This window comes from Aotus nancymaae, unplaced genomic scaffold (assembly GCF_030222135.1).
Source record: "Aotus nancymaae isolate 86718 unplaced genomic scaffold, 86718_ANA_hifiasm-v0.15.2.pri h1tg000029l, whole genome shotgun sequence".
Taxonomy (NCBI): Eukaryota; Metazoa; Chordata; class Mammalia; order Primates; family Aotidae; genus Aotus; species Aotus nancymaae.
In genome coordinates, this window is record NW_026988442.1 from 76,912,999 (window position 1) to 76,935,330 (window position 22,332).

The 22,332-nt window shown below is 38.2% G+C and overlaps 1 protein-coding gene across 3 annotated transcripts in view; it reads right to left on the reverse strand.

Annotated features, from left to right (window-relative positions):
• The window catches only part of ACMSD (aminocarboxymuconate semialdehyde decarboxylase), a 65,619-nt gene that overhangs the window by 10,796 nt on the left and 32,491 nt on the right, over nt 1-22,332 (reverse strand). For all 3 annotated transcript variants that reach the window (XM_012468431.3, XM_012468432.3, XM_064382823.1), the window contains 2 exons: nt 22,126-22,221; nt 20,839-21,011 (listed from right to left, as the gene is read on the reverse strand). In XM_012468431.3, the coding sequence (XP_012323854.1) occupies nt 20,839-21,011; nt 22,126-22,221 (269 nt within the window). The remainder of the gene's footprint in view (nt 1-20,838; nt 21,012-22,125; nt 22,222-22,332) is intronic.

The following is a 22,332-nucleotide window of genomic DNA, read 5'->3' on the forward strand; positions in this document are numbered from 1 at the left end:
TTGTAGATTTAATTTGCGTTTCTCAGATGATTAGTGATATTGAACATTTTTTTCATGTTTGTTTGGCCATTTGTATGTCTTCTTTGGAAGTATGTCTATTCATGAACTTTGACTAAGTTGACAAAAACATACACTGGGGAAAGGACGCCCTTTTCAATAAATGAGAAAATTGGATTGCCACATGCAAAAGAATGAACCCAGAACCCCCCCATCTCTTACCATATATGAAAATCAACTGAAGATGGATTAAAACTTCAAATTCAAGACCTGAAAATATAAAAATACTAGGGGAAAGCTCTTCTGGGTATTGTTCTAGGCAAATAATTCATGACTAACACCTCAAAAGCACAAGCAACAAAAACAAAAATAGACAAATGAGTCTTAATTCAACTAAACAGCTTCTGCATAGCAAAAGAAATCATTACCAGAGTGAACAGACAGCCTGCAGTATGGGAGAAAATATTTGAAAACCATTTACCTGACAGGGTATTGATATTTAGAATTCATAAGGCGTTCAGAGAACTCAACAAAAAACACCACACAAATAACCCCATTAAAAATTGAGCAAAATACATGAATATTTATACAAATATTTTATGGTTTCCTGATTAGTCTGTACTCCTATTTTTTATTCACTAACTGATTAATGAATGTGGTGGATAATTTTTTATTTTGGCAGAATTTCAAACTAACAGAAATGTTGCAAGAAAATTCAAGAACCTTTCATATAACCTTCACCCAGTTTTATCAATTGTTTATACTTTGCCATCTTTGCTTTATCGTTTTCTCATAGATATTTCCATATATATACACCTTCTTTGAGCCATATGTCAGTTGGAGACATCATGGCTCCTTACTCCTAAATAAATTAGTGTTTATTTCCTAAAAAAAGAGATACTTCTTATATGACCACAGTATACTTCTCAAAATCAGGAATTTTAACATTGATAACAATGTTATTTTATTATCCACAGTTCATAATCAAATTTTGCCAATTGTCCCAATAATGGGATTTATAGCTAATTATTTTCCTTAGTTGAAGATCTAATTGATGATCACATATTAAATTTAGTTGGCACGTCTCTGCAGTTTCCTTTAATTTGGATCAGTGGCCTTATTTTTGTCACTTTTCATCTGGGATAGTTTTGAAGATTATGGATTAATTATTTTATAGAATGTCCTCAGTTTGTGTTTGTCTGATGTTTCCTTGTGATTGTATACAAATTACACATTTGGGATAGAAATACTACAGAAGTGGTATTGAGTCTTACTCAGTGCATTATATCAGGGCATATGATATCAGTTTCTATTAATATTGGTAATTTTGATTAATTAAGTTGGTGTTTGCTGAGTTTCTCTAATGTAAAGTCACTATTTTTTCTCATCATGATTAATAAGCAATTTGGGACGAACCACTTTGAGGTCATGTAAATATCTTGTTCCTTTTCCAACTTTTCACCCACTGGTGTTATCATTCAATAATAATTTTCTAGGGCTCGGCGCGGTGGCTCACGCCTGTAATCCCAGCACTTTGGGAGGCCAAGGCGGGTGGATCACGAGGTCAAGAGATCAAGACCATCCTGGTCAACCTGGTGAAACCCTGTCTCTACTAAAAATACAAAAAATTAGCTGGGCATAGTGGTGCGTGCCTGTAATCCCAGCTACTCAGGAGGCTGAGGCAGGAGAATTGCCTGAACCCAGGAGGCGGAGATTGCGGTGAGCCGAGATCGCGTCATTGCACTCCAGCCTGGGTAACAAGAGCAAAACTCCATCTCAAAAAAAAATAAAAATAAAATAAAATAATAATAATAATAATAATAATTTTCTAACTATTGTTCTTTCTATATTCATTATAAAGAAGAGATTTTACTTCATGTCTACAAAAACACATTAATTTATATAAAATATATATGTTTACCTATTTATTCATATATTCATTCTTATTTATATCATTTTGGACTCATAGACTTAATTTTACCCAATTGGTCATAATCCATTATTATCACTGTTTATTTTGATAGCCAGATCATCTCAGATTTGCTTAGTGTGAATCATCTCTTCAAGTTGACTCCTGTGGTCTTATGCTATTTCCCCACCATCCTTTGAGTACAGTTATCCCTCAAGACCAAAGTCTTCGGATGCTCAAGTCCTTTATATAAAATGGTGTAGTATTTACATATAACCTATGCATATCTTCCTGCATGCTTTAAATCATCTCTTCACTTACGTTATCTAACACAATGTTGCTATGTAAACAACTGTTATACTGTATTATTCTTTATATTTGTGTTTGTTATTGTTGTGTTATCTTTATCTTTAAAACTATTTTTGACTTGCAGTTAGTTGAATCTGTGGGTGTAGAACCCGTGGATACAGAGGGCTGACTGTACTTCCTTTATTTCAGGTAAAAAATATTGTTTAGCTCATTTTGTACTTTCTCTCTTGGAAACAATCTTTTCTCCAAGCAGACTAGCTTCCTTTGATGGAAAATGGTAACTAGAAACCAAGATCTGGGTGCTATAAGTGATAACTGCTACTGATGTGGAAATACCCGCCTCACACACACATATCTATATTTCCATATCTTTCTGTATTAAAAACCATGAGTTTATACCAATACATCCATTTTCAATCCAAACACTACAGGGTACCTTCTCATCTGCTTCCTACTCTTCATATTTCTAACTACCTTATACAACAGTAAGACACCTGGCATTTTACTCGTGTTGTTTCTTCATTTGCATGAGCCTAGAATGCACATGAAGTATTTTTAGAATTGTAAACCCATACGACTGCAAAAAGCAAATCTACAAGCTAGCATTCAATGTATTTTTTTAAAGTAATAGTTACATAGAGTAAAATGCAAATTCTTTAGTGATGAATTTGTTGATTTTTGACAAATGAATAGACTGGCATTGCCCACATCCCTATCAAAATGCAGCACATTTTCATGACCCCAGAAAGCTCCCTAATACTCCTTCTTGGTCATTCTCTCTTCTCAATTCTCCTGTTAAAGGTAATAACTTCCCTTTTTTTTTCACCTTAGTCTGGTTTTGCCTGTTCAAGAACTTCATATGAATGGAATCATACAGTTTATACTCTCTGGTATCCAGCTTCATTCATTCAGCCTTTTGTAAGAGTTATCTATGTTGTAGTGTATACCAGCAAATTATTCTTTTTCTTTTCTGTTTTGTTGTTGTTTTTTTGCTGAGTAGTATTCCATTGTGTCAAATACATGGTAATTTGTTTATCCATGCTTCTGTAGATGGACATCTAACACTTTTTCCAATTTTTGGCTATTTGGAATAAAGCGGCCAAGAGCTTTTTTATACAAGTTGTATATGTGTATGTGTGGATTTGTATTTTCAATTCTTTTAGATAAATACCTAGGAGTAAAACTGTTGGGTCATAGGATAGGAGTATATTCTACTAACACTGTATGAAAATTCTAGTTGCTTTATATCCTTGCTCATAGTCGAATTCTCAGTCTTTTTTGGTTTTGGCTATTCAGTGGATGTGCAGTATTTTCTCATCATACTTTAAATTGCATTTTTCTGATGAACTAATGATGTTGAGTACCTTTAAATATGTTTATTGGCTAGTTGTTATTTTCTTTTCGGGAGTGGCCATTTAAGCCTTTTGCCTACTTTTAAACAGGATTGTTTGACTTTTCATCATGAGTTTTAGTAGTTCTTTATATATTTTGGATATCAGTCCTTTGTCATATATATGTTTTATGAATGTTTTCTACCATTCTGTGGCTTACTTATTCATGTAATTAATGTTGTCTTATGATAAGATAAAGTGTTTAATATGATAAAGTCTAATTTGTCAAATTCTTCTTTTTGGTTATTGCTTTCTGTGTCTTATTCAAGAAATTTTTGCCTGCTTCCAGGTTGGAAAGATATTCTTCTATATTTTCTTCTTGAAGCTTTATTGTTTTAGCTTTTTTGTTTAGTTGCATAATCCTGCTCAAATTAAGTTTTGTGTATGGCTAGTATAAGGTAGGGTCAGGGCTTATGTTCCCCCCATTTGATGGATTCTTGTTCCAGCACCATTTGTGAAAAGGCTTTCCTTTCCCCATGTAATTGCTTTTGTGCCTTTGTCAAAAATTAATTGACCATGTAAGGATGAATATATTTCTGGGCTGGGCGCGGTGGCTCATGACTGTAATCCCAGCACTTTGGGAGGCCAAGGTGGGAGGATAACTCGAAGCCAGGAGTTCAAGACAAGCTTGAGCAACATGGTGAAACCCCATCTGTACCAAAAATACAAAAATTAGTCAGATGTGACTGTGCGCACATCTCAGCTACTCAGGAGGCTGAGGCAGGAGAATCACTTCAGCCTAGGAGGCATGGGTTAGAGTGAGCTGAGATTGTGCCACTGCAATCTAGCCTGGGTGACAGAGTGAGACCCTGTCTCGAAAAAAAAAAAAAAAAAAAAAAAAAGACCATATATTTTTGGATTCTCTAGTTTATTCTGTTAATATATTTGTTTGTCCTTATGCCAATATCATACTCTCTTGATTGCTGTTGTTCTGTAATAACCCTTGAAGTCAGTTAATGCAAACTTTTAACTTATTTTTCTTTCTCAAGATTATTTTGGCTCTTCCAGTCCTTTGTATATCTGTATACATTTTAGATTTAGCTTGGATTACATTGGATCTATAGATCTATATGAGGAGAATTGATATCTCCTGATCCATAAACATGATAGAACTTTCTGTTTATTTAGATTTTTAAAAATTGCTCTTAGCAGTATTTTATAGTTTTCAGTGTAGAGGTCTTACACATCATTTGTTCAGTTTATTTCTGAGTATTTTAGTTTTAAAAACACTATTGTAAATTGAATTGTTTAAAAAGTTAATTTTATAATTGCTTATGGCTAGTATATAAAAATACAACTGATTTTTAAAATATTACCTTTATGTCCTGCAGTCTTGTTAAAGCCACTTATTAGTTCCAGTAATTGCTTTGTGGGGTCCTTATAATTTATTACATAAACAATCATGTCATCTGCCAAAGAGACTATTTACTTCTTTCACCAATCAGTATGCCTTTTTATGCTTTCTTATTTTCTTGTACTGGCTAGGATTGACAGTGCAATGTTGATTGGAAGGCATGAGAGTGGACATCTTTGCCTCTCTTCCCATCTTAGGGAGAAGGTGTTTAATATTTCACCATTATGTATGGTGGTAGCTGTGATTTTTTTTTTATGACACCCTTTATCAGACTGAAGAAGTTCTTTTCTTAGTTGCTGAGAGTTTTGTTTTACTAAAAATCATGAATGAGTTATGAATGTTGCCAAATACTTTTTATTCATCTATAAAATGATCATAGTATTTATTTCATGAATATAGTGAATTACACTGATTGAGTTTCAAAAGTTAAGGCCATCCTATTCCTGGGATTCCAGTCTTATCTGCTTCAGTCAATACTAAACAGTGAAGAGAATGGTCTTTTAAAAATACAGATTTGATCATGGCATATCCCTGCTTAAACCATGTCAATAGTTTTTTATTCCCTAGAAGGTAAAGCTCAAGTTCCTTAGCATGGCATAAGCAGCCCCAATAAATAGGAGAAATAAATGGGTTCCAGACCTTTTTTGGGGCAGAACTTTGTGGTCTGATGGGACTAGCTGCTTTTCCTTGAGAAGTAATTTTCTTCTTGATAAAATACTTGAGCAATTTTCTAATAGAGTAATGAGCTTAAAAGACCCTCTTAGGAAATCCACTTGATTGATTAGTCTTGAAACTAGTCTAAGACCTTTAACCAATAAGGCAAAGAGGCTATCATCCTTAACTAGATATTATTTTCCTTCTTTAAGAAAATCTAGTTTAATAATAATTATCTGATGATTTTTTTCCCTATAAAATGTGTTTGCAAGATGGATTTTTTGAAGTGGACTTTTGAGAATACTTCTTATTTGATACAAGTTTGGAATAAAACTCTGACACATGCTTATAATCAATATAAGAGTTACTTTAACAAATGTGTGTGTGTTGAAGGAATGAGTGCTTGAATATATGAAGGATAAAGTCTGACTGTAACTAGACCTCAAAAAAAAAAAAAATATATATACGCACATATATATTTATATTTATTTACGCGCATGCACACACACACACACACACATTTTTTTTTTTTTTGAGGAAAATGTCTCAGCTCACTGCAACTTCTGCCTGCTATGCTCAAGTGATCCTCCCACCTCAGCTGCCCAAGTAGCTGGGACTATAGGTGTGCACCACCACACCTGGCTAATTTTTGAATTTTCTGTAAAGGCAGAATTTCACCATGTTTGCCAGGCTGATCTTGAACTCCTGAGCTCAAGCAGTCCACCCACCTCAGTCTCCCAAAGTGCTAGGATTACTGGCGTCAGCCACAGTGCCCGGCTTAGGCCTGAAATAATAAATATATTTTAAATACTCTAAATTTGAGATATTTGAGATAAATGACACTTTGATTTCTACCCCCAAAAAAGATTTTCCTAGGTTTTATGACTACATTTATATGAAATAATATGGGAAAGTACATAATACAGTTTAGAGGAAGGCCATGATAGATTAACAAGTCAATTTTTAGATTTCTGTACTCATTACTGTATGAAACCAAACACATACACCTGCTGATAGAAGCCCTAAAGACCCACAGTTATGTCTACTTACATCTGTGCCAACAGCCGATTTCATTCTCAACTGTCTGCTTGGTATTCACTGGAGGTTCATTTGTCCTTATTTCTAACCTCCTGTTTCTAAAGCTGTTTACAATTCCAAAACACAACATAATTTTTAAAAGTCCCATGCTTTCACTGCATTTGTCAACTACATTAACATGAAAATGAGGTCTAGAACTTAATTTTGCCTTCTAGTCAGGAATTCTTCCATTCCCAGTATTATGGCCTTCTTATATATAAATATATTTTAAGAGGGGTATGTTCCATTTTAATCTGGAGAAAGCAAATAATTCTAAAGCAGAAACGAAAATCACTCTTCTGCAATTTGTCCTTCTGGTTAAGACACTTCTCTGCTTTCCTTCCTAACTTGATTTTGGATGCCCATTGCAGAACATCAAACTCAGAGTTTGGCAATGTTTAATTATTATTTAGTAGCTATCATTCACAACTCCTCCCTATAGGAGGTTTATTATCTACTTATAATTATGTACAAGTAGATAATTGTATGTACTTGTATTTGGTTTGTGAATTTTTCATTTTTCATTTTTCATACCTGTTATCTATCTGTACATCTCTTATTGATAACTTCTGGTAAATCTTTGACCCTTTCTGACTTGTCAGTAATTTCTTAAGAGAGAGAGCAATAGGCATAAAAAATTGGAAATGAAATTCTTATTGAGTTTCTTGTTCAGAGAGGGAAGAGATAGTACCAAGAAAAAATGGGAGGGAAGAGATTCTTCAAGGGTTATATGATCCTGTAGGATGAAGGTCACATACTCTATTGAGTAATGCCAGTCTCCTCTTGATATATGCTTAATAAATACTTGGATTAAAATACTTTTTCGGGTGGGTGTGGTGACTCACACCTGTAATTGTAGCACTCTGGGAGGTTGAGGCGGGGGGATCACTTGCAGTCAGAAGGAACCTATGTTGACCAGTCTGAGCGACATGGTGAGACCCCGTCTCTGTAAAGTCAAAAATTTAGCCAGGCATGGTGTCTGTGTCCCAGCTACTCAGGAGGCTGTGGTAGGAGGATCACTTGAGCCCAGGAGTTCGAGGCTGCAGTGAGCTGTGATCGCACCATTGTGCCCTAGTCTGGGTGACAGAGTGAGACCTTGTCTCTAAAAAAATTTCTTTTCTTTTCTTTTTTTTTTCTGGACACATTGTTATACATTTATTTAAACTACAGTTCAATGATGAGTTATGTTACGCTGTCTCTCTCCTTCTTACCATATACATATGTAAACTTTTGTGACTTAAAGTATCAGTATGTCCCACAGTGGGAAACTTTCTTCCACCGCTCTGAACAAAAAATTACTTTGTCTATTGCTAATTCTATCACCTATTATTTCTTAACTGCAAACTGATTATGTTTTAAATGAATTACATGAGGAATCCTGGGTTAAGGAGGCATATTGTATGGCCTTGGATGACTGTTGGCTCCATTTCCGTGGACCTTACCTCCCTGAGATGCCCAAAGCTCTACTGACATCTTAGGTTCCCAAATAACATATCTGTTCTTGGCCTCCCAAAAGCTGAAATTTCTTCTGTCTTTTTGTCTGTGATCCAAGATCCTGTTTCCTTAGTATCCACCATGATCATGCACCAGTTTTTAAAGACTTCTGTGCTAATATAGCATTTGACAACATCCACATTTTAGTAAGGCATTTCTAAAGACTCTATTAAACCCCAAGGAATTCTAATGGTGGACATTTTAGGAACCATGACTGCGTCGTCTGGGATCCTGAATTTCTACCTTTTGGAGAGATGCTGGCTTTCCTTATTAGGCAATAAAGCAGTAGATAATCAACACTCTACTCTAACATACATTTCCCTCCCCAAAGCCAGCAGCTGCACACATCTCCCTATGAGGTCAAGGACTTACTGAGCTGATAATAATAGTGATTAATATTCCTGCCAGGGAAAAGAAATAAACTTCTCACCTGCTGGGATACATTAACTTTTTCACATTTTTAGGGAGTTCTGCAAACACAAAGATGTGGCTTACAAAGTAGTTCTAATCATGGGAGAAAGTTTCATTTATCTTCTGGAAAAGGAACACTTAACTATCTTCCCACTAGCATATCTCATTAGTAGCATTTGCAGTAAATACAACATAACTCTGTTATAACTTATTCCAAAATTCTAGTATACCAGATATTTAGTTTGTTCCCTGAGACATAATTTCCTAGAGAAAGTGCCTGGTTTAATTTAATCAATGCAAAGTAAAATTAGCTTTATATCCCCAAGATCATTACGCAATTGAATTAAACAAACATTAACTTAACACCTACTACTTGTAAAGCACTGGAGTAGGTAATAAAAATCTCTGACGTAAAAAATAAATCTCTGACATTTGTACAGTCCTTTGGCATAGTATTAACTTTTCACACCAACTCTGCCTAGTTATCATCCCCATTTTACAGTTGTGGAAACTGAGGCTGAGAAGGGTAATTGACTTGCTATTTAGTCACCACGTAACTAGTAGTAGAGCCAGGACTTGAACACTCTCTCACTTACCACAACTTCTTGAGAAGACAGTAAGGAAGCTTACAGGTCTCAAAAAAGTATTTTTACTCTATTGAGGATTCTAGTACACAGGAAAATATCGTATAACCCAAATACTTGGAAGCTGAAGTATTCAAATAAATTTAAATGTCAAGTTAGGTGGAGTTAGACAGGAACCCCCCTTTTTTTGTTTGTTTGTTTTGAGACGAAGTTTCACTGTGTCTCTCAGGCTGGAGTGCAGTGGTGCAATTTTGGCTCACTGCAACCTCCGCCTCCCGGGTTCAAGTGATTCTTGTGCCTCAGCCTCCCAAGTAGCTGGGATTACAGGTGCCCATCACCACGCCTGGCTACTTTCTGTATTTTTAGTAGAGATGGAGTTCCACCATGTTGGCCAGGTTGGTCTTAAACTCCTGACCTCAAGTGATCCAACTGCCTCAGCCTCCCAAAGTGCTGGGATTACAGGCGTGAGCCACCACACCTGGCTAATTTTGTGTGTGTTTTTAGTAGAGATGGGGTTTCACCCTGTTGGCCAGGCTGGTCTTGAACTCCTGGCCTCAAGTGATCCTCCCATCTTGGCCTCTGAAAGTGTTGAGATTACGCCCAGCCTGAGAAACTCTTTTTGTTTTAAGCCATGTTGGAAATATTTCTAATACCTATGGTATGCTCTGCTGCTTACAATAGCTCTGGGTATAATCAAATCTTTCTTTAATGATAAATAATCTTTTCAGTGCTTCTTGATCATCCTAGCCCTTCAGAACCCCTTGAATAGAGTAGTTCTGAATGTGAAAGATGTAGAGGTTGTGGCCATTGCACTCCAGCCTGGGCAACAAGAGCAAAACTCCATCAAAAAGAAGGAAGGAAGGAAGGGAGGGAAGGAGGGAGGGAGGGAGGGAAGGAGAGAAGGAAAGAGGCCAGGCGCAGTGGTGCGTGTGTGTAATCCCAGCACTTTGGAGGCCGAGGCAGGTGGATCACCTGAGGTCAGAAGTTTGAGACCAGCCTGGCCAACATGGTGAAACCCCATCTCTACTAAAAATACAAAAATTAGCCAGTTGTGCTGGCTCATGCCTGTAATCCCAGCTATCAGGAGGGTGAGGCATGACAATTACTTGAACCTGGGAGTCAGAATATGCAATGAGCTGAGATCATGCCACTGCACTCCAACCTGGGTGACAGAGTAAAACTTTGTCTCAAAATAAATAAATAAACAAAATAAAGTGAAGAACATATGAATAGATATTTGGTTGGGGTGACGGAAAGTCTAACTTGTAGAAAGAGACTTCTTCACTTAAAAAAATACTGAGGTGAAATTCACATAAAATTAACTATTTAAAATGTACACTTCGTTGGCATAGAGCACATTCACGATGCTGTGCAACTATTACCTCTTTCTTGTTTTAACTGCCCCAGGAGCCAGATACTAAAACATTTTACATGCTTAAAGTATAGATACTTGAGAAAAACATTTAATATGAAAGACTGAGACTTTAAAAAACGGGCAAAAAAGCCACTTGAAGGAAGACTTGTAGGGATAAGTAAACTTCCTAAAATTCTTGGTATATTCAGAGAGATAAGAAAAGGTATTCCACCCACCCAACAAGAACAGGATATTTTAAAAAATTCAGAGAAGAAGAAACATCATAATCTTTTGGAAATTAAAAGACCAACAAAATAGAAGTATTTTTAAATAAAGTTGAAAAAAATCTTCCAGAAAGTAAAACAAAATTCAAAGAGGTGGTATGTAAGACAGAAAACAAAAAATAGGTTCAACTTTAGAATGATAGGAATTCTAGAAAGAAAAAGCAGAGGGAAGGAAATCATTAAAAAAAAATTTAAGAAAATTTACAGAATGAAAGGGGCCACCAAATGACTAGCATAATGGGTGAAAATAGACCTACATTAAGTAGTATCATTGTGAAATTTTAGGACAAAAAGAAATTCTTAGACTCTTTCAAGTTGTGGTGAGGAGGAGAGAGAAGCAGCCTTTATACAAATTTCAAAAATTAGGATGTCATTACATTACCCAACAGCACCTCTAAAAGCCAGAACATAATAGAAAAATGACTTTAAAATTCTGAGGGAAAAAATGGCTTCCAAGCTAGAATTACCACCTAGCCAAACAATTAGCTCATTGTGAAGAATGAATACAGACGTTTTTAGATAAACAAGATTTTTTTTTTTCTTCTATTTTCAAAAAACTTTTCTTCATGCAAGCCCAAATAGGGAAGATCCAGGTTTTCTGGGGCCTGCACTAGTTTTAAGCCATGAGAGTGAACTGAGTTCTGAGTACAGAGATAAACAAGGTTTTGAAAAGTTTATCCTTCATACTTCCTTCTCTGAAAGTTGTTGGAGGATGTTATCCACCAAGATGAGGGAATAAAACCAAGAAATGGGAAAATAATGAGATTCAGCAAACGAAAAATCCAATGAGAGAGAGAGATTGAGAATATCCTCATGAAGAGAGATTTCAGGATGACAGCTGTGCAGCAGGTCTAAATAGCAACTCAGTCCCAATTAGAGCATCAGAAGGCTCCTGAAGCTATTTCTTTAAGAATACAGAAATAATAGACTAGTGTTAGTCTTTGTGTCTGAATGTACTGAGAGGAAAGTTACAAAACTGATGGAGAGGTTGGGATTAAGTTTGTGTAAGTAGCATGCAAATAAAATAAAACAAGGAAGGAAGGAAAGGAGAAACTGGTGGTCTGCAGTCATCTTATTGAACCTCAAGACAAACCCTGAGCCAGAATTTCCAAGCCAGAGGGTTCCTGAATTTCTGACCCCGAGAAAATGAATGAGATAATAAACATGCATTCTTGTTTTAAACCACTAAGTTTTAGGTTAATTTGTGATGCAGCAACATGTAACTAATACAGAGTTTGTTTCCTGGAAATTTGGTGCTACCAGAACAAAAACCTGAAAATGTGGGAGTGGCTTTGGAACTGATTAGTGGGAGGAAGTTTGAAGGCCCTTGACAATAATAAAAGACCAAAGGTCCTTGTAGAGACCCTTATTAGAAGTCCAGTGGCCTGTGAGAAGGTTGCAGTAAAGGCTTATAGGAGAATGAGGAAAATATGATTGGAAACTAGAAGAAAGGTGATCCTTGCTATGGTGGTGGCAAAAATTTAGCAATACTGTCACCTACAGTAGGGGTCCCCAACCCCTGAGCCATGGGCTGGTACTATGGGGATTGTTGGGTTTGAAAATTTCCAGCCTCTCCTATAGCAAATTATGCTAAATTAATATATGGATTTCTGGCAAAAACTAAATCCAGGGCACAATTAGAAAAATGGAGTCAAAAAAATGAAGCCAAGCTGTGACTATAATGTCTTTGTTATAACCTCAAAAGATTTAGGAAGTGCCTCAAAAGCCATTCAGCCAAACAAGAAGGGCTTCTCGGAAGCTTAAGGCTGTTGTCTCTCAGCCACCTTAGCAGAAACCCAAAGGTAGAGGAAGCCTTTTCTCAGAGATTTGTGGCTAAGTCTTTTGCCTAATGATGTGAAACTTAATAAGATTCATGAAAGACCTATTTGGTTTTTAAGGGAATTGTATTAGCAGAAACACCACCAGCTTGGACTGAAAGGAATAGATACAAAAAAGGAAAATAAACCTTTGGACTATAAAACATGTACAGGGATGAAGCAGCCTGTAAAAACTGCTCAGCCACAAACACAGGCTTTCATGGAAAAGGAAGGATGACTGAGAAGGTAGAAGCAACAGCTATATTGGATTGGCCTCACACAGTGGCTCACACCTATGATCCTAGTACTTTGGGAGACTGAGGTGGGTGGATCACGTGAGTCCAAGAGTTTGAGATCAGCCTGGGCAACATGACAAAACCCTGTCTCTACAAAATATACAAAAATTAGCCAGCTATGGTGGCATGTACCTGTGGTCCCAGCTACTTGGGGGGCTGAGGTGGGAGGATCCCTTGAGCCTGGGAGGTAAAGGTTGCAGTGAGCTGAGATGGTGCCACTACACTCCAGCCAGAGTGACAGAGTAAAACCCTGTATCAAAAACCAAACCAAACCAAACCAAACCAAACCAAACCAAACCAAACCAAAACACAACAGCTATGTTGAATAGTTTCTATGCTTTCAGTTCTAATAAAAGAACTACCAATATTTTCCTGATGGATTTCAGACTTGCTGGTGGCTAGTGACTGCTCTGAACCTCCCGTTTTCCCCTTTTAGAATGGGAAGGATAGCAACTATCCAATGTTTGTCTTGCCATTTTACATTGAGTGTATGGGGAAGAAAGGAACTTGTCTGTTGAGTTCACAGTTCTCCAGATTTGGAGAAAGTATACATGAGGAGCCTCATCCACAAGTTCACCTAAGCAACGAAATCCTAGACTTTAAAGTGATGCTATAAATGGATGAGACTCTTGGGGCAGTCTTGGTAGGGGTGAAGGTATTTTGCATTTAGGAGGATAAATAATTTGTGGCCAGAGAGAGGAATGAGGTAGTTGTGCCTCCCTTCAAAAGGTGGGATCTAATTCTACTCCCCTTGAATGTGAGCCAGATAAAATGACTTGCTTCTATGAATAAAATGTGGTGGAATTAATACTACATGACTTCTGACTCTTAAGACATGAAAAGAACGGCTTCTGTCTGGTGTGTGCTCAATCAATCTCTCTGTCTCTCTCTTTCTCTCTCTCTCTGTCTGTCTCTCTCTCTCTTTCTCCCCTCCCCCATTCTCTCCTTCCCTTCTGTCTCCATTACCATCTCTCCCCATTTCTCTCTAAGATAACTCCCTCTTGGGGGCATCCAGGAGCCATGCTGTGAGGACACTCAAGCAGCTCTGTGAAGACGCCCACCTGGAGAGTATCTGAGGCCTCCCACCAAAACAAGCACTGACATGCCACTCACAGGTAGAATCCACCTTGAATATAAGTTCTTTAGCCCAGCCAAGCCTTTAGATAATTACAGCCCTGACTGACACCTTGCCTGTAATCTCTTGCGAGACTTTGGGTCAGTTAAGCTATTTCTGAATTCCTAACGTATAGAGGCCATGAGAGATAATAAATGTTTATTGTTGTTTATGTGACTTATTTTAAGCCACTAAGTTTTGGGGTAATTACAGTCATGCATCACATAATGATGTTTTGGTCAATTATAGATTGCATATGTGATGGTGGTTCCATAAGATTAAAATGGAGCTGAAAAGTTTCTCTTGCTTAGTGATACTATAGCTCTCATAATGTGATGCATTTTGCATTATTACTATTATGTGTAATGCGTTACTCAAGTGTTTGTGGTGATGCTGGTGTAAACTAACTTATCCCCGCTGGTCCTATAAAAGTATAGCACAGATAGGCTGGGTGCAGTGGCCCAGGCCTATAATCCCAACACTTACGGAGGCCAAGGTGGGTGGAACACCTGAGGTCAGGGGTTTGAGACCAGCCTGGCCAACATGGTGAAACCTGTCTCTAATAAAACTACAAACATTAGCTGGGTGTGGTGGTACATTCCTGTAATCCCAGCTACTTGGGAGGCTGAAACATGATAATTGCTTGAACCCAGGAGGTGGAGGCTGCAGTGAGCTGAGATCATGCCACTGTACTCCATCCTGGGTGATAAGTGAGACTGTCTTAAAAAAAATATAGGCCAGGCGCGGTGGCTCACGCCTGTAATCCCAGCACTTTGGGAGGCCGAGGCGGGTGGATCACGAGGTCAAGAGATCGAGACCATCCTGGTCAACATGGTGAAACCTGTCTCTAATAAAACTACAAACATTAGCTGGGTGTGGTGGTGCATTCCTGTAATCCCAGCTACTTGGGAGGCTGAAACATGATAATTGCTTGAACCCAGGAGGTGGAGGCTGCAGTGAGCTGAGATCATGCCACTGCACTTCATCCTGGGTGACAAGTGAGACTGTCTTAAAAAAATATATATAGGGCAGATAATGATGTACAGTATTTAAGACTTGGTAATGATATAAATGACTATGGCACTGGCTTATATATTTTCTATATTATCCTTTTTATCATTATTTTATGCTCCTTCTACTTATTAAAAAAAAACTGTAAAACAGCCTCAGGCAGGTCCTGCAGGAGGTATTCCAGAAGAAGGCATTGTCATAGGAGATGACAGCTGCAGTCATCTGTCTGTCATCACATTATAGTGGGACAAGACGTGGAGGTGAAAGACAGCGATGATGACCCTTACCCTGTGCAGGCCTAGGCTAATGTGTGTGCTTGAGTCTTAGTTTTTAAAAAAAAAGTTTAAAAAGCAAAAATTTTTTTAATATGAAAGAGCTTATCAGGATATAAAGAAAGAAAATATTTTTGTACAGCTCTATAGTGTGTTCTTATTTTAAGCTAAGTGTTATTACAAGAGAGTCAAAAAGTTTAAAAAATTTAAAACTTTATAAAGTAGAAAAGTTACAGTAAGCTGAAGTTAATTTATTATTGAAGAAAGAAAATTAAAAAAAAAAGATTGGCTGGGCATGGTGGCTGGGCGCGTTGGCTCATGCCTGTAATCCCAGCATTTTGGGAGGCTGAGGTGGGGGGATCATGAGATTAGGAGATCCAGACCATCCCGGCTAACACGGTGAAACCCTGTCTCTCTCCTAAAAAAGTGCAAAAAATTAGCCAGGTGTGGTGGCACGTGTCTATAGTCCCAGCTACTCAGGAGGCTGAGGCAGGAGAATCACTTGAACCCAGGAAGTGGAGGTTGCAGTGAGCCAAGATAGCACCCCTGCATTCCAGTCTGGGCGACACAGTGAGACTCCATCTCAAAAAATAAAAAATAAAAATAAAAAATATAAATTTAGCGTAGCCTTAGTGTAGTGTGTTTATGAAGTCTACAGTAACGTAAAGTAGTGTCCTAGGCCTTCACATTCACTCACTACTCACTCACTGACTCACCCAGAGCCACTTCCAGTCCTGCAAGCTCCATTCATGTAAGTGCCCTATACATTCTTAATCTTTTACACCTTCTTTTTACTTTCCCTTTTCTATGTTTAGATATGTTTCATACACAAATATTTACCATTGGGTTACAGTTGTCTCCAGTATTCAGTACAGTAACAAGTACAGGTTTGTAGCCTAGGAGCACTAGGCTATACCATATAGCTTAGGTATGTAGTAGGCTGTACCATAAAAGTTTGTGTAAGGGCACTGTGTGATATTCACACAACCACAACATTGCCTAATGATGCATTTCTCAGAGCATATCTTCACTGTTAAGTGATGTATGAGTATGTAATTACACAGCAGTAGGTTACCAATGGATCTAGCCAAAATTATGATATACCTATAATGAGCATATGACCAACTTCTCAAAAATCTATCCACTTAAATATGTGAAGTGTATTTTTTGTGATCAAGTTAATATAGGGAGGCACTGTAGGTTTTCTTTTTTTCTATTTCTCACAGTGATAGACTGATAATCTATAACCTGCATTCTTTGCATCCATGTTTAAAAATCAAAGTAAAGAATTCAAAAGCAAAAGAATTTTAGAGGTGGAAGGAAGCCAAGAGATTATGTAATTTAAATACTTTTTGACCAAATAGCAGAGTTTTAGAAATAGTAGGTGCTCGATAATTGTTTTGGTTCTTTATATATAACATATATCTGTATATTCTTAAGATGTTATTTAAAATTTGTATTTATTGGCCGGGTATGGTGGCTCATGCATGTAATCTCAGTGCTTTGGGAGGCTGAGGTGGGTGGATCACGAGGTCAGGAGTTTGAGGCCAGCCTGGCCAACATGTTGAAACCCCATCTCTACTAAAGATACAAAAAATTAGCCGAGTGTGGTGGTGCACACCTGTAATCCCAGCTACTTGGGAGGCTGAGGCAGGAGAATCACTTGAACCTGGGAGGCGGAGGTTGCAGTGAGCTGAGATCGTGCCTGGGTGACAGGGCAAGACTTCGTCTCAAAAAAAAAATTGTACTTATCAAAGTAATGTTTATACATAAACAATCAAATATTACTAAAAATCTCTATTTTCAAAAGCAGCTCTTTTTTAAAAACATTTTTTGGCCAAGCATGGTGACTCGTGCCTGTAATCCCAGCACTTTGGGAGGTCGAGGCAGGCAGATTGCTTAAGTCCAGGACTTGCCTGGGCAACATGGTAAAACCCCGTCTCTACAAAAAATACAAAAATGAATCAGGTGTGGTGGTGTGTACCTGTAGTCTTAGCTACTCGGGAGGCTGAGGTGGGCGGATGCCTTGAGCCGGAAAGTGGAGGTTGCAGTGAGCTGTGATCATGCTACTACACTACAGCCTGGGTAACAGAGTGAAACCCTGGCTCACTTTCCCAACTCTTATCCCTTAAGGTAGCCACTTTTCCCATTTTAGCTTGCATCTTTTGACAATTACCTTTATAATCCCAGATAATAAGCTTATACTCTTGTGTCTTAATTTACTAACTTTAGATAGAGAATATTTAGTGATTTCCCATTATGGTTATTGAGAATTTCTTTCTTACTTCACTGTCTCTATTTTCTTAATAGAATTATGATTTTCAGTTAAACCAGTACTTAATATTTACCCTATTATGACAACAAATATTGCTCACTGCTGAGTCAAATAATGTACAGTGATTATTGCCCCTCATATAGATTTTTTGTTTTCTTAGAGTTAATTATTTCCTTTTCTTTCACTTGCTTAATTTTCTATATATATCCTGCTTTCATTCCTAATGCATCAACAGATCTGTTAAATGTCTGTCAATAAGTATTTCCAACTCTCAGATCAAATAATTCATCAGTTCCATTATTTTCTTTCTAGAGACCTGCCTCCACAGCATTCTGTCTTCTGGCTCAAATCTGGCCAGGTTGCTCTCTAGCCCAGATGTCCAGCTAGGACTTTACTTAGCCATTCTGATTTGGGGATTGTTTTAAAAGAGAATTTGCTGGCCGGGCGCGGTGGCTCAAGCCTGTAATCCCAGCACTTTGGGAGGCCGAGGCGGGTGGATCACGAGGTCAAGAGATTGAGACCATCCTGGTCAACATGGTGAAACCCCGTCTCTACTAATACAAAAAAATTAGCTGGGCATGGTGGCGCGTGCCTGTAATCCCAGCTACTCAGGAGGCTGAGGCAGGAGAATTGCCTGAACCCAGGAGGCGGAGATTGCGGTGAGCCGAGATCGCGCCATTGCGCTCCAGCCTGGGTATCAAGAGCGAAACTCCGTCTCAAAAAAAAAAAAAAAAAAAAAAAGAGAATTTGCTAATCTGAGTATGACTAGAATGAAGAACCATTAATATTTTTAAAAGAATCCTAAATTATTAATATATACTGTTTCTATGTCCTGGATTCACAAGTCTATGAGATTACATAAAATAAGGTTACATTTGCTCTTTTTTTTTTTTTTTTTTTTTTTTAAGAGATAGGGTTTTACCATGTTGGCCAGGCTGCTTTTAAACTCCTGACCTCAAGTGATTCACCCACCTTGGCCTCCCAAAGTGCTGGGATTACAGGCGTGAGCCACTGCACCCAGCCACATTTGCTTTTGATGCCCAAATGATTAGAGCTCAAGCTTTCATAGTTTGAATGTAAGATCTCAGCACCAAGGACTTTGTAAAGTACCTGCTATGTTTTTCTGGAGGTCCCTAATAGGAACGTATTCACATGTGCTCACCAACTACTCTATCCACTGGTTACCATGAAGTGGTTGCCATGTTTTTCCTCTTCTGCTTCTGTCCCCTGGCCAATGTATATTGCACTGGGTGCTCATTGAAGGTGCTTATAGTATCCTGAGACTTTGCTGAAGTTGCTTATCAGCTTAAGGAGATTTTGGACTGAGACTATGGGATCTTCTAAATACAGTCATGTCGCCTGCAAATAGAGACAATTTGACTTCGTCTTTTCCCAGTTGAATACTCTTTATTTCTTTTTCTTGCCTGATTGCCCTGGCCAGAATTTCCAATACTATGTTGAATAGGAGTGGTGAGAGAGGGCATCCTTGTCTAGTGCCAGTTTTCAAAGGGAATGCTTCCAGTTTTTGCCCATTCAGTATGATATTGGCTGTGGGTTTGTCATAAATATCTCTTATTATTTTGAGATACGTTCCATTGATACCTAGTTTATTGAGAATTTTTAGCATAAAGGACTGTTGGATTTTGTCGGAGGCCTTCTCTGCATCTATTGAGATAATCATGTGGTTTTTGTCTTTGGTTCTGTTTATGTGATGGATTACGTTTATAGATTTGTGTATGTTGAACCAGCCTTGCATCCCCGGGATGAAGCTGACTTGATCATGGTGGATAAGCTTTTTGATGTGCTCTTGGATTCGGTTTGCCAGTATTTTATTGAAGAATTTCACGTTGATGTCCATCATGGATATTGGCCTGGGCTTTGGATTTGCCAATGGTGTTTTCTCCTGGTGTTTCAGTTTCCAAGAATACTAAGGGGTTCGAGGCTTGATGGGATGTAATAAGAACTGCCCTTTCCCCAATCCCACGTGATTTCCCCTCTTCCTTTCCTCCATTGCTCAATGTCCAGAGCCCACAAAGTTTCTTTCAGTTTCTGCCCTGTACAGTCTTCTACTTACTGACCTCATCATGCTCCATCCAAACCAAAAAAATCAACAGTCACAACCAATTGCTAACCATCCATCTCTGCAGGGGTGACACAAAAGCTAAACAACTCAAAGACACAACTCAACCACATAATTGATTACCAAGCTAATGCTTAACATTTATACTCTGGTGATTTTCTCAAGTCAGAGAAACAGTCAGCATTAATGCAAGATAAAGTGTCATTCTGGACACTACTTGCAACTTTCAAATGATGGGCCTCTTTTTGCTAGACATGATTTTTTAAACCTTAGAGTCTAAACTCAACTCAAGTATCATATTGCAAATTTTTAACTTTTAACCCCAAAGATTTTTCTCTTGGGAAAATTTGGAAATCTTCTATAGATATCTGTAAGTAATAAGATGGAATTGAAATACAAAATGTTTTAGACTTTTCACTATGGCCTTTCCCCTAGAAATTCTCAAACTTGCTGAGTTAGCATTTTAAAAGAATACTTAAAGGTGGATGTGCCACCAACAGAGAGATTTGTGATGAGACCACATTAGAGGAAAGACTTTATCTTGGGGGCTTTAAAGTACCACCATGCTGGTCTTTTAATTAAATGAGAGAATCAAAAGCCATATTATTCCAGGAAGAAATTTCAGGGCATGATACACAAGACCCTTCATCATCTTCCCCTGACTCCCTGTCCAGTGCAATTTCCCAACTGTGCATTTCTACCCTTTCAATTTTCCAGTTTTCTCCACATAGTGGATGAGGATGGTTGCATTCATAATTTACCCAACTAGTGAAAGGTAGAGCCAGGATTTTAATGCAGGTCAATTTGACTTTGAAACTTGTGGTTCTTTCCTGCTTACTGCATTGCCATGTGTCATGTTGGGCGTATATGGAGATGTCCCTAAGGAAGAGGAGCTGATGTGGGAGAATACCAAGCCATGTAGATTATCTGGGATTTCCCTGGCATATATAATAGTTCTTAGTATTATATACTCTGTGTTGAGGGAGGCCTCGGAGAGAATCCCCTGTACAAGCAAACCTAATCCCACACCTCACTGTCTCTCTCCTTTCATCTAATGCGTTTCTTCCATCCCTTTTTTGGAGAGACGCCAAGTAATGGGTTGCTGATGCAGCGTTCTGCTCCCCATGAGACATCTAAGTGGCAGACTGGGCTTACCTTTCCTATGACATCTGTTAACAGCTTGAGGGACAGAGGATCATGAACCAAAGCATCTGTGTAAAAGGAACCGAGGTATTTCTTTGGGTTCGTTGGGTTGTCCTGGGCACACAGATCTGGGCGCATGCTAAATCCATGGGAGATTCTTCCCACCGTGAAGGGGAAGGTACCGCCTGCAAGTAAAACCATGACTGAGGGGCTAGTGTTGATTGTAAAGGATTCCTTTTGTCTTGATGTTACATGCAAGAAGTTACCGTTGCCCAGCTGATTAACAGTAATTACAAAGGACCTATTGTGTTCTGAACACTGGGAGATGATGGAAGAAATGACAATAACTCATCTAGAAATTTAGACTTGAGAAATTCACCCTAAAGAGAGAAGACAAATGTGTAAAGATATGTAATTAAGGTTTTCAAATATAGTGTGATTATAATAGCAAAATACTGAGACAGCATATCAGTTGGGGACTATCTAAATTATGATGGCATATCCATGAAATGTAAGGCCATACTCGAAGCCATCAAAAATGATGAAGCTCTGTATTTGTTGACATGGAAAGATGTCTTCTCTATGCTGTTGAGAAGGAAAGGCATAGAGAGTAACATGTAGAGTTTTTTTTTTTTGTGTGTGTGTGTGTCTGTGTCTATGTGTCTGTGTCTGTTGAAGGATCACAAATTCAGTTACCTACAGGGACCAGGCAGGCAGTGTAAATGAATGAAATAGGCCTATTTGTAAACAGTGAAAAACAGTAGGGACTATTGCAGACTGGCGAGCTCATGATCTAACTAGAGAGATTAAAAAAAAAAAAAACAGAAAAAAAAGTAAAACAAAAATGGTGACAACAAAACTAAACTTGCCTACAAAAATAGAATTTGGTCCCTAAACCATCATGTGACTAGAATGATGGCTGGAAGGAGGTGATGAACTGAATCGTATTCCTTCAAAATTCATATGCTGAAACCCTAACGCCAAATTTGACTATACTTGGAGAAAGGACCTTTAAGGAGGTAAATAAGGTTACATGAGGTCATAAGGTGGGGCCTTAATCCAATAGGACTGGTGTACTGATGTCCTGGTAAGAAGAGGCGGAGAAACCAAAGGCCATGTGAGGAAGGTGGCCATCTGCAAGCTAGGAAGAGAGCCCTCACTAGAAACCAACCCTGCCAACACCTTGAACTTCTAGCCTCCAGGTCCGTGAGAAAGTAAATTTCTGTTGTCTTACAGTCACCCAAATCTGTGGTATTTTGTTATGACAGCCCAAGCTGACTAATAAAGATAGGGTCTTACCGCCATGTGCGAAACACACTTTCAGTTTAGGAAACTTCTCAAACACTCCACCCATGATCATGGAACAAATGGCTATTGTGGTCTCTGCTGGCATTCCTGGAAGGGGAAATCGTTGCAAGGATCAGGGATGAGCACCCCACACAAGAAGAAGTTCAGTTATGGTTAGTGGCTGGGGAATTGTCAGTGCAAAGAAACTTGAGGCCCCTG